The sequence below is a fragment of the Cyanistes caeruleus genome, chromosome 23 (assembly GCF_971803275.1).
Source record: "Cyanistes caeruleus chromosome 23, bCyaCae1.hap1.1, whole genome shotgun sequence".
NCBI lineage: Eukaryota > Metazoa > Chordata > Aves > Passeriformes > Paridae > Cyanistes > Cyanistes caeruleus.
In genome coordinates, this window is record NC_141723.1 from 5,695,326 (window position 1) to 5,708,592 (window position 13,267).

Here is a 13,267-nt window from a genome sequence, read left to right on the forward strand (position 1 = left end):
CAAAATTACTGCTCAGCTAAGAAAGCAGACTCCAGGTCTTGATGTACAGAAGATTGTTACGCAAAAAAGCCCAACCCTGGGGCTGCATTACAGAAAAAAAATATGATGAGCTGTACTTTTAGCTTAAATGACTCAGAGATCAAACTGAAAATCCAGGGACTAATTCCATAAGTTATTGCTGAATTTTTAATTATTTTTTTTTCCCCTCATGAAGTTGGAAAAGAGTGAGGAAAAAACCCCCAACAGCCTCAGGTAACAATGCTGATCCCAATTGTGATTCTCCCCCAGGTCTAGAAAGGTGCCCCGTGCCAGCTCCCCACACCTAACCCTGTGTATCCCTTAAATGAACTGGGAACACAGCACAGAAACGTGAAACTGAATCTTCTGCTATTGCATTTTCCTTTTATTTGCTGCATTTGTTCTGTGGTTGATATGGAGAGCAAAATTTGGATGATTTCATCGTGCCAGCAGTGAGACCACACACCCTTCATGCCAAGATGAATTATTCTGCAGCTTTTTCCATGCTGTTAAATCAAAAATGGGGGCAATGGGCAGAAGATGAACCTGTGATTAAGCAGGATTTTCTTTTTTCACATAGATTTCCCGATTTTGAAATATTTCTTGATTCCATCATAGGAGGTATTTTCGGGGGAAAATTTAAAATAAGTGTAATAAGTTTAAAAATAAGTGTTCAACAAGTGTCCTGCAGGAAGATGCACGTTCCACATGCATTATAAAGGTCCTACAAATAAACAGCTTTGCTCCCTCTGCTGAATATTTTGATCTTGGTAATAAAAATAGGAAATACCAGCCTGACACCAGGACAGGATCCTTTCCCTACAGGCTCAGAAGGAACTTTTGTAGTGGGATTATTTTAGAAGTGAAGCTTGGTCAGACACATAAAGATGGCAATTTGAAATATTGAAAGTGATTTCCTGCGGTGCAACAACTTTGTTAAGCGTTTGACTGTTTATAAAATAAAAACTGATCTTAAAGTTAACCCCAGCACAAAGGCTGTGTTTGATGGCCTGGTGCTATGGCTGGCTGTGACTCCTGCCCATGCTGGGAGTGAAGTGCACTGTGGATATTGATTAGCCCTGGAATCATGAGTCATTTCCTCTGATACACTGCTGAGTGTTAGCGTGCCCAAGGGGCTGGTTTAGGCTTCAAAAAAAAATGGGCAATACAAAGGGAGTGTGGGCTGTGGAATGGCAATGGCTTTCATTTAGAAAAAAAACATCTTTGCAGAAGAGCTTGGCTTTGAGAAGGAAAATATTTACATCCCTTCTAATCTGGAACTGGAATAACAAGAAACAAACCTTGAAATGGCAAAAAAAAGGGGCAAGATCCCACAGTTGCAGAGGCTTTGTAACATTAAATACACTTGAAAGGACAAATCACAGCTTAGGTTTTAATTGCTCACATTATTGTTATGGAGTTTACATTTGGAGAAGGGCATGAGGGAGAGGGGAAGGGATATTTTGTTGTTCTTGCATTTATTTCCATCCTCCTGCTCTGAGGATTGGCCTCGTGCTGCACGGTGTAAGCTCTGTTTTCAGCTTCCTTCTGGCCACAGGTTCCCTACAGGGAAGCAGGAGACACATCACTAAATCAAATTCCTAAATGTGTTCAGCTAAGGTGACTTTGTCCTGTTGTGGCTGTGCCCTCAGCAGGGGCTGTGCTGGTAAAAGAAGCCGAGTTTGGGGTTTCAGAGCAGTACGGGCTTGGGGAAACCGAGTTTTGTGAAATGGGAAATATGAAATAATGGGGGAACGTGCTGAATCCCAGCATCTCTCCAGGGCTGCTGCTGGAGTGCAGGGGAAGCTGCACAAGCTGAGCTGTATTTAGGGGTGATGATGTGTTTGTCTCCAGGAGATTTATCAAGACAAGTTCCAGGCCCTAGGGACACCCCTGATTGCCAGGGGAGGTGTCTGTCCCTGATCATCCTACCTGACTGGGATCCAAATGGCTTCAAAGAGGATCCTGAGTGATAGCAAAAGGGGTTTGTGTTGTTTTTTTCCCCCTTCCATGATGAGCACAGCCCTTTTCCAGGAGAGGCTGGAGCAGCTGTGCAGATGGCAGACATCTGCCAGAGAAATGCATCATCTTACATCATCTGGCACCGCTCCTGCCAGCACAGAACCGCTGATCTGTCGCCCAACAATTCCTCATCAGAGATGAAACTTGTGTGAAGAGAGCTAAAGCCACACTAAAGATGTTCTCCTGATCCCATCTGCATGGCTTGAGTGGCATTCATGCCAACCTAAAACCTCCTAACCCTTACATGTAGATGAAAACCACCACATCTATTGCTGATGAATGCTTTATATGAAGTACCTGTCTGTGGAGCAGCATCTTGTGTTTAGGAAATCATTTCATATCACTTCAATTCAGACTGGAGCACAAGAGCAGCAGCAATGAAAACTGACTGAAAATCAAGAGTAGATCCATGAGGCAGAGCTCTGAAAATCGTGGTCAGGGCTGGAGGGGCAGCACTGGGGTCCTGGGGTGATGCTCACGAGTGAATTCGGGCCCCCAGACTGGTGATGGCAAAGTTTAAATGCCAAACGTGGTGCCCAAAGGTTTCATGGCTGAATTTTAACATCCAGATGTGCCTGGGAAGTGCCTCAAAGCAGCCTGGATGTTGTAAATCCCAGAGCCTCCATCCAGGCTTTGCTAACAAAGCAGAGGATGTATCCAGTTCCAGAAAAAAAATGATTTTTGTCTCAACAGCAAGAATTTTCCAGGATCTTTTTCTTTCTCATTGCATTTCAGCACCATCTTAAGACCATTATGTAAAAATAGAAACACTCCTTTACTCATATTTTTATCCTCTCCACAATATTTTTAGAGAAATGTGAGGCTGACATAACACAGAATCAGAGAGTGAGATTCTGTTACAAGTTTTGTTCTTCTGTGCCTGAAATCCAGTCACAACCAAAAAATGTTGGGGAAACATTCAGCTCTGCTCTGGGCTGATTTAAAAATGGAATGATTCCTTTTTCTCATGGAATGACTGCCTACCTGCCTGCCTTGTGGGCAATCAGCAGAATCCTGTTTAGCTGCCTCTCTGCAAGAGGAAAGTTTAAAGCACAGTTCTGCTCCAGTGGATTCGTCTTCTGGAACTTTCCCTGTGGTAAGGAAAGAGAGGAGCAAAAAGTTCTCAATTATTCTTTTTTTTTTTTTTTCTGTTTTTTTTTATAGTTCTTTGCTTTTTGGGGCTGGGGTTCATTAAATTTCTAAGTGAGTCCAGTGGTGGCTGGTGCTTTAGAGGGAATTCTGTGGGATAAATCCGCGGAGTGTGGGTCTGGCACTGCAGCTCCATGTGCAGGGAATGTGGTTCCTCGTAACTTTCACATGTGCTTCAACATTCCTGCCAGGCATATTTATACTTTTTAAAATCAAAGCAGACTGAGGGATGGGTTTTTTCAATTAAAGCAATCCTTTATTGCTTGCTACCATGAGACACCCTCTTGTTTTAGTCTCTTCTACGCTAATTTTGCACACACTGGTTTTACACTTGCAGTAATGCGCATGACGTGATGCTGAGCCTTGGAATTAAGATTATTATAAATAAAAGCAGCAACTAGAACAGCTGTTCTTTTAAAATAGATAGGTATTAGTGATGCTGATATCTGTTATTTAGAGGCACTGGGTGATGGAGGTGCTTTAAATATCCTTAATATTTTAAATTTAAACAGAAACCGGTGACACCACGGGAAGAGTGGAAGAGAGCAGTCAATTAATCCTCATGTACTCTTTACACCCCTTTTAATTTCTGCTATTCTGCTCAGCTGATAATCCTTTCTCCTCTGAACTGAAGCACCAGAGTTGACTGGGTAGGTTAAAAATATTAAAATGAGACATTTGCTGCACACTGGCAGCCTGTAATGGTTTTACACACGGAAGCCTGCATGTTAAATTTAACATTTTGGATTCAGAGATGGAAGATTTCCTTTATTCCCACAAGTGCCAGGTGACTTCCAGGAACGCCATCAGCTGGGTGACATGTGAGCTGTGAGTCAGGCTGACAGAGCACGGCCATGAGGTCCCTTTCCCTGGATATTTCCATGACTAACAGCTCCACACCCCTATTTCCACAGCTCGGGGCAGGGAAGGAGAACTCCAGGAGACATCCGGGCTCCAGCTTGGAGCTGGCTCCAGGTATGGACACAAACCAGAGCTTTGGAGTGCTCGGATTCTCAGTTTGTGGGCTCTAATTTTACCTCTCCAATTCTTTGACTTCACCCTGATTCCTTTTGACATCACCAGAGCACATGAACATCTTTGTAAGCCACGGCGCCCAAACAAGGAAAGGGAGATTTTCTTCTCTTCTATATAAAGACTTTTAAAAATAATCCGTGACAAGGAGAGGGATGTTTCAAGGAACTATCTCTGCTTTTATAGCCTGGCTGTGAAGAATATTGATTTGAGGTCATTTTGCATAGTGTTGTTATCCATCACCATAAACGTCTGCAGAGCACAGAACAATCCCTGTCTGAGCAGGGGGAATTCTGAGGTGCAGTCCCTAATTATGTCCCTTTTCCAGAGCCTACAAATAAGGGAGAGCTCTGCTTTGTGGCTTACAAATCTGGGTCTAATATTTTTGAAATGCCTGTATGGTTAAAATTCACTTTTATTATATTTGCATAGCAGAAGTGGAATTAATTTGACAGATTCCACTGCTGCTGCTTTTAAATGTGGCAGAAAACTTCAAATTTCCTGCTCCCTTTTATGCCAAGTACCCGCTGAAGTCAATAACTGAAACCTGCACTTCAGTTATTGATTGATGGGATTTTTTTTCCCCCTTTTCATTTTATATATTAACTAAAAGAAATGCACGTGCACGGCCCATAAACCTCTGTTAATGGCCAAAAAAAAAGGGAAATGTGTCAGGTAATGCACTTGAAGCACCTCATTCCATTTGGATATGCCTGGGACTCTCCTCCATTGGATTTTCATCATAAAAACCCATTATTTTGTTTTTAAATCACTTGGAGACTTAAATTCAGGCTAGACACTTGGTGTCTTTGCTCTGTGGAGTATTTTTGAGAGAAAAGCTCATATTTCTGGAATTCTGCTACAGGTGAAATGGTGTCTCCAGATTCTCCTTTATTCTCTCCCATCCCTGAGCTGGAGGGGGTTTGGGGTGATTTTTCCTCTGCTGAATTCCCTGTGAGTTCTTCCCTTTATCCACCCTGGGAGTTAAAATTCCCACACCATGGACTGAAATGTTGTTTAATGGGAATAAAGATCTGCTGGAACAACCGCTCCCCCACCGTACACAATAATTCCTGGGATTTGTTGCGTGCAATATTCTCTCTTCACATAACTTCTGCTCCAATTTTTGGGGATGTCAGCTTGCAGGGAAAAGGAGCTGCCTTAATTGATGTAATGTTCTCTCCAAGACTCCAAATAATTATATATTATATATTATAATACTATTAATTGTAATTAATAATAAATTATTACTAATATATATTTTTATGTTAGTGTGATAATAGTTACTGATGGCATGATAATTGATAATATAATATAATGTAATATAATATGATGTAATATAATATAATATAATATGATGTAATATAATATAATATAATATAATATAATATAATATAATATAATAAATATAATATAATATAATATAATATAATATAATATAATATAATATAATATAATATAATATAATATAATATAATATAATATAATATAATATAATATAATATAATATAATATAATTAATGCAATGCAATGCAATATTATATTATATTTATATTGTATTGTATTGTATGATATGATATGATATGATATATTATATTATATTGTATTGTATTTTATTGTATTATATTATATTGTATTGTATTTTATTGTATGATATGACATGATATGATATGATATATTATATTATATTATATTGTATTGTATTTTATTGTATTATATTATATTATATTGTATTGTATTTATATTGTATTGTATTGTATGATATGATATGATATGATATGATATGATATGATATGATATTTATTATATTATGATGTGATGATAATTACTAATGATGCTATGATGATAATAATGTGACAAAAATGAATATAATATATACGATAATATATTAATAATACATTATAATTATATTATAATATATAATTATAATATGTAATTTATCATATATAAGAGCATAATCATGCGCTAATAATTAATAACGATGCCATGACAGCTACCAACAATGCGATTATCAAAGCTGATCATGCGGTTTATTTATTTCATTCCGGAATGAGAGCGGGTTCATTCCGCGCGGTCCCCGGCGGGCACTATTTGTCGTGGCGGAGGGATCAGCGCGGGGCGGGGGGCGGGCGGAGGGATCGCGGCGCTGTCAGTGAGCGCGGCGGCGCCGGGACGCGGCGGGCGCAGCGAGCGCAGCGGAGCGGCCACACGGGCTCGGCTCTCCGCGCCCTCCCCGCGCCCGCAGCCCCGGCGAGCGGCTCCATGGGTGCGATGCTGCTGCCGCTCGCCGTGCTGCCCTGCGCCTTCGTCCTGCTGCGAGCCGCAGGTACGCGGGGCGCCGGGGGCGGGGGCGCGCCGCGAACAATGGGGTCGGGCGGACCCCGGGATGCTGCGGGGGGGCCGCGCGGCCGCAGCGGGAGCGCGGCGGTGGCAGCGGCAGGAGGAGGAGGAGGAGGAGGAGGAGGAGGATGAAGAGGCGGCCGGGCTGCCCCTGGGTGGGGGAGCAGCGGCGGGGCCGTGCGGGTCGGTGCTCGGGGAGCGCAGACAATGGGCGCGCAGGGGATGCTGCGGCTGTCGCGGCGGGCTCGGTGCGCACCGCCGGGATGCTCCGCGGCCGCCGCCCTCCGCCAGCCGGCCACGGACGCGGCCGCGGAGCGAGCGAGGGATGCGATGGCCGTGGAGCGGCTGGAATGATGAAAAGAGAAGGAGGAGAAGGAGAGAAAAAAAGAAAGAAAAAGGAGGGGCGCGGGGCGCTGCCGTTGTGGAGCGGCCCCGGGCGCGAGCGGTGCGGCGGTGGCCCCGCCGTGGCCGCTCGGGAGCCGCCGGTGGCCGCCCCAGTCGCCACCGCCCGCGTTCGGGAGCGGCAGGTTGGGCTGGGAGCGGCAGGATGGAGCGGCCACACCTTCGCCGGCCCCGCCCCAGCCGGCATCCCTCCTCCGAGCCGCATCCCTGTGCTGTCCATCCCGTCCGGAATGCATCCTGTGCTGTCCGTCCGTCCGTCCGTCCGTCCGTCCCTCCTCCCGGCGCTGTCCGTGCCGCCGCTCCCCGGGGAGCGCTCCCCGAGCCGCGCTGCGCTCCGCCAGTGTTTGCTCCCTGTCCCGTCCTGTCCTGTCAGCCCCGTGTCCCCCGTCCCTCCAGAGCATCCCGGGCTGGCTGTGCCGCCGCCACCTCGCAGATGTCACCGAGCCCCTCTCGGCTCCCGGCGCTGTGTCCGTGTCCCTGCGCTCCCTGGAGCTGTCGGTGTGTCCTTGCCGTCTTCCATCCCTGGCTCCGTACCCGGCACCCTCCCCAGGCTGAGCATTTCTATCTCCTTAAGCAATTCCCGCTGCCGGGGCTCTCCCTGCTCTCGTGGTGACCAGTGCCACCAGTGTCCCCAGGGCTGCTGCCAAACCCCAGCCACCTGTTTAACACCAGCGCAGCGCCCGCCCTGACCCGAAGCGCTGCACTTTAGGCTCTCTTTAATGCCAAAAACCCAAAAAGCAGCGCTGACGAGAGGGTCTGTGCAATAAAGGAGGGGTCGCGCTCCCGTTGCCCGCAGCTCTTCCCGTATCCAGCTCCGCATCTGGCCCGGCCACACCCTCCCATCCCCGTGGCTGCACATTCCTGCTCTCCCTGCTCAGTGCCAGACTGCTCCCTGCGATTGCACAGCCATCGCCTCCCTGACACATCCACACTGCCTTTCTCAGCTGTGGGAGGGCACAATAAAGCGCCTTGCTTTGGGCTTTTTGCTGGTTTTTTTGGTTTTTCTTTTTTTTTTTTTTCCCAGGGGAAATAAATGGGAGTAAGCAAAAGAAAAATTATCTGCATATCATCTGTTGCCCCACTCAAATACATGTTTATCCAATAATAATAATTATGAATATGGAGACTGCCTAGGGAGCTGCACAGCTGGAACTGTTAAATCAGCATAAAATGGAGAACACAAAAACCAAATAAAATATTAAAAAGCTAGAACAAAGCAGCAGCAGTGTTTATGGTGAAAGCAGCACCAGGCACATCCAGCTCTGCTTTCCGCCCTAAAAGATGCTCTGCTCTTGTACCTTTTTCCCAGCTGAGCTCACCAGTCTGTGATGGGGGGAGAAGGAATTTTGCTTTGAAAGCTGTGGAGATGTCAGTACAAGGGGGTGTTTTATTTATTTTTATTTATTTTATGATTGTGCTCCTAAAAAAAAACCCTTAAGCTTAAATATAAGAGGAGGCAAGAGAGAGATATTTTATCAGTGTGGATTTCCTGAGGAAACTGTTGTGGGGGGCAGGTTCACAAGCAAACCGTGTCTTTTATGTCTTTTAGAATAATTCCACATTTTGTGTGTATCCCCGTGGCCTGTGCTAGCCATGATTTATTTAGTCTGCTTTAAAATAAAAACAATCTCTGATAATTTAGAAGCTGATTTATAGACAGAGCAGATGGCTCCTCTCCTTTCATGTACATCCTGAGAACTGTGGTTTCCTAAAGAATAGAGAGGATTTTGTATCAACTTTATCCCCTTGACACATGAACTTGAAAATTCCCGACTTGACTCTTGGGCTGGTTTTTTTAGTCTTGGATCTTTTGCGTGTGGGTTTTGTCAGAGGGGTTTTTTTAAGGACATTTAATACAAGAGTAACTCAGTGAATACCCAGTTTTTAAGTGTTAAACATTGTGGCTGCTCTCCAGGCTGAAAGTGCCTTCACTTTTCTTGGCTCGTCTCCAGAAATGTATTTTCAGGCTAGACTGCTCTGCCTGGGTAGAGGCACTGGTTTATCGTGGATAGAGAACACCATGGGGAGGTTTTTAGGGGTTTTCCTGTTTGTTTGGGGTGGGAGGGCGATGCCATGGATTTCCTCCACGGGCTGCCAGGGAAGCAGAACCAATTGCTGCGGGAGGAGGAGGAGGAGGAGGAGGAGGGGATCCTGCATCTGCTGCCATCAGTCTGCGATGAACAGAGGGATAGCTCGGCGAGGAGACAAAGCACAGTTCATTTCCTCATTTCAAAAGCCATCCCGCCGTTTTTCTCATTATTTTACACACCTGGTGATATAAAAAAGGGTATTTTCAGTGGGTTTCTGGGGTGGTTTTGGAAGCATCGGTTTTGCAGTGTATTTGGCTTTAATATGGGTATTATGAACTTCCCCAAATGCCTCTGTAAGCGGCCTGGGGGAAGCTGTTTCCTTTGGAATTGTGTCCTGGCTTTTACCCAGGGAATCCTGAGCAATGTTCGAGGATCTGATGCTACCAGGGCAGTGTTTTTCAGGTGCACTGAAAGGAGGATGTTTATTTCTTTGTTTATTTCCCAGTTCTGTCCCTTCCCAGGGATGTGAAATGTGATGCGAAACGAGCGAAGTGTAAATCCCGAACCTGGAAAGTGACGAGGAAACAGAATTGAATTTTCCTTGTTGTTTATAAACAGGGAGAATGGGAATAACTGGGCTGAGGGTGTGTCTGGCAGGGAACTACGGCTCCCATCAGCTCCTGTCTCCTGGCTGCTTCCTTTCCGCGTGTTTTTTAGGAATTAATGTGTCGCTTTTCATCCCAACACTCTCCCCCCGCCCTCCAAAAAAAAATAAAAATAAATAAATAAAATATAAATAAATAAAAAAGAACCACCAGGCAAATAGACTCGGAGCCATCCAAATCACAGGAGCAAATTTGAAGGTCAGCTCTGGGCTGGCTGTGGCTCCTTTTGTTTAGGAAAACACATTAGCATGGAGCAAAGGGCTGGCTGTGCAGAGGGATGGAAATGAGCAGGGTTTGGCAGCAGGACCATTATGGCCCCGCAGTTCCTGGTGGGGAAATGCAGCTGCTCATTAGGAACGAAGCCTTTTGAAGTGACCGTGAGAGCCAAATGGCAGCGCCTGCTCCTGCCTTTGGGGTTGGCTCCGAGCTCTTCCCCCGGGTTTGGGGTTTGCAGCGTGCATGGAATGGAGAAAAGTAGATAAAATCTCAGATTAAAATAGTTTTATGACTTAAAATGCAGTATTTTCCACTATATTGATGGTAAGGCAGATAATCCCTCTCCATGCAGCGGTGCCTGCAGATTCCAGACCTTCCAAGGATAAATGACAGACACAGGATGGAGTCACCATCCCTGGAAGTGCCCAGAAAATACCTGATTGTGGCACTTGAGGCTGAAAACAGTGGTGGTGCAGGGCTGACAGTGAGACCTGGTGATCTTAAAGGTCTTTTCCAGCCTTAATGATTCACGAAAAGCAGTTTCAGGAGGAATTTCTTCATGGAAAGGGTTAAACGCCGGCAGGGGCTGCCCCGGGAGGTTCGGATTCCCCATCCCTGAGGTGTCCAAGGATTGCTGGACAAGGTGGGGATTGGACTCGATGGCCTCAGAGGGCTTTTCCAGCCCCAGTGGCTCTGTGATTCCATGAAAAACCCCATGCCAGAACACATTGGGGTGTCCAGGGGAGGTGCTGACGTGTTTTAATATACCCAAGGCCACCTGGAAACTTCCTCAGAGCATTTTTTGGACCCTGTTACAGCTGTGGCTTCTGAGGTTGCTTTTGCACCAAGAATTTATGTACAGGAGGTGCTTCAGCTAATTCCTGACTTGGACAAATGTGGGGCATCAACAGCCTCAGTCCGGAGAGCTCCAGATCTGCAGGCAGCTGCCGGAAAAGCTGATTTTTGGGGAACAGCACACAATGGGAGGTTTATCCTGCAAAGCAAGTGCAAATTGCTTTAAGATTCCTCTGAAGAAGCAGCAGCAGCAGCTGTGGGGTAGAGTCACATTGGGCTGTGCTTAAGAGCTGGGGGGGGGAGTTCTGCGAAATCTGAAAAATGAAGAATAATTAGGGTGGAGATGTGGTGTTTGCAGCAGAAGTCACGGAGCCATGTAGGGTTTGAACAAGGGAAAAATAAGATGCTTGTGCCTGGGGATGAATGTCTCCCCTTCCCTCTGCAGAAACAGGGCTGGGCTTGGGATGTGGGGAGATTTTCAGCTCTGCAATCGCTCCCTGAGGCTTCTGTGCTGCTGCAGTGCCCAGGGGATGGAGAGACCAAAGGGCCTGGGTGTCCCCAGGTAAATCCAGGCTGGAATTTAAAATTCAGGTGAGAGAGGGGACAGAGCCCAGGGAGCCCTGAGGCCACAGGCAGGGATGCAGCCCTATAGCCGTGCCTGTGGTGCAGGGAAATTCACTGCAGGCTGCAGGCAGTAATGGGATACGTGCTGATCCATCCTCTATTTTCATCCCAGATCTTGTGACAGGACAGAGGCAGGGGCTGGTGGGGAGATGGGAGTTGGAAATGGGATCTCAGGGATGGGAAAACGGCACAACCTGGGTAGAATAACATGGAAAAATATTTGGGAAATCCATTGAAATGGTTGATTTCTTAAAATGGGGAGCACATTTGATTTATTTTGAGTTAAAACAAATGTCCATCGCTTCAACAGGGCATTGTTGGCCAGGACAAAATCCATGTAAAGAAACTCTTGACTACTTTAATTGTTCTAGAATTGTCATTCTCATCATGACTTGAACAAAAATATTTATGTTTTCTTTATAGCTGAATTTTTAAGACTGGTACAGCCATTGGGTAAATCAGGGTAGATAATTTCAACTATTTGTAATTAAAATCAGGCAAGTCAGGTTAATTTTCTGAAAATCCTAACCCCTGACCTGCTCCTCCCTGCTGAGGCCACATTTGGAGTGCAGGGTCCAATTCTGGGCTCCCCAGTGGCAAAAATAAATTTGTGGAATTACTGCAGAGTCTGGAGGAGGGACTGGAGGAGCATCTTTGGTGTCAGAAGAAGCTGGGACTGGACAGAGAAGACTCGAGGGGATGCAGATGGGGATAAATCCCTGCTGGGAAGCAGTGAGAACAGCCAGGATCTCCCCAGTGATGCCCAGCGACAGAACAAACTGGAATACAGCAAATCCTCTCTGAACATATGAAAACACAACAAAATCCCTCTTTTTTCTGTGTTCTTTTTGGTTTTTTTGTTTTTTTTTATTTTGTTGGATGGATCCTGGAACAGGTTGAGTGGAGAGATTGTGGATTCTCCATCCATGGACTGGATAATCTCAAGATATCCCTTCCAACCCCAATTATTCTGTGATTTTCCTACCTCTACTCTTACAAAAACAGTTACAATAGAAGCTTATTTGAATATTTAATTTACTTTTCCTTCTTTGTTTATACTCATGATATTTATCACCCTTGAATCTTTAAGATAAATAAGAATGCTAATTGTTTGTTGCTGGTTTATGGTTAATTATAATTTACCACATTGATTCACTTGCAATATAATTCCAAAGAATGGGAGTGTGTAAATCTGTGTACAGAAATGGGGAGCTGGGTGAAATGAAGGGTTGGAGGAAGAAATGAGCCAGGTAAAATATTCAGGTCACATTTTGGGCAGAGTTTGGTCTGAATCAGTGCTTGAAATTCCAGTTCCTTTCCAGAGGAGAGCCCTGGCTGAGCTGTAGAGTTGAGCAGGTGATAAATGATGGAATTAAGTGATATAAATTTTAGACAATGGAAATAGAAAATTGTTGCCTCCAAATTCGAATGGGCTTTTCCAGATGTTTAATATCTCTTGTCCCAAAAGCAACTGTATAAAAAAATACTTCAAATGTTGTTGCAACTGCAATACATTCCTGCAAAATTTAGTTAATTGTCCCTGAAATCAAACTGTAGGATTATAAATGTCCTTGTTTTATGAAAAAAAAATACCCCTAAACATTTATTTAACAAGTGCAGCTCTTTGCAGCGGGTTCCAAATGAAGATTGATGTGCATTAAGCATTCAAAAATTCAAATCCCATTTCTTCCTATGTGGGATATTCCAAAGGAGGAGCAGCCAGTTTGGTGTTGTTTGCACAATATTGGCAAATTGGGCTTTAATGTGTGGCATCATTGCATAATCTGGTGTTTAAAATAAACACGGGGAGGTAATTGAGGGCAGCTCGGGGTTGGGGGATGCTCGGTGGTGGTTCCTCAGAGCCCAGCCTGTCCTTGCATATTAATCACCCTCTCAAAGGAGCTCTGATTTGCATTGTGCAGGCCCTGGGATTGTTGTGCTCAAAAGGGTTTTTTATTCCATTCAAGTGGTGGG

General features: G+C 45.1%; 1 protein-coding gene across 6 annotated transcripts in view; it reads left to right on the plus strand.

Moving 5' to 3' along the window:
• The first annotated feature begins 6,340 nt into the window (after nucleotides 1-6,340).
• Nucleotides 6,341-13,267, plus strand: part of NCAM1 (neural cell adhesion molecule 1) — a 79,538-nt gene continuing 72,611 nt past the window's right edge. For 3 of the 6 annotated variants that reach the window (XM_086861479.1, XM_086861481.1, XM_086861483.1), the window contains exon 1: nucleotides 6,341-6,547. In XM_086861479.1, coding sequence (XP_086717605.1) covers nucleotides 6,484-6,547 — 64 coding nt within the window. In that variant the 5' untranslated portion in view covers nucleotides 6,341-6,483. The remainder of the gene's footprint in view (nucleotides 6,548-13,267) is intronic. The other 3 variants (XM_086861478.1, XM_086861480.1, XM_086861482.1) reach the window with 1 other exon arrangement.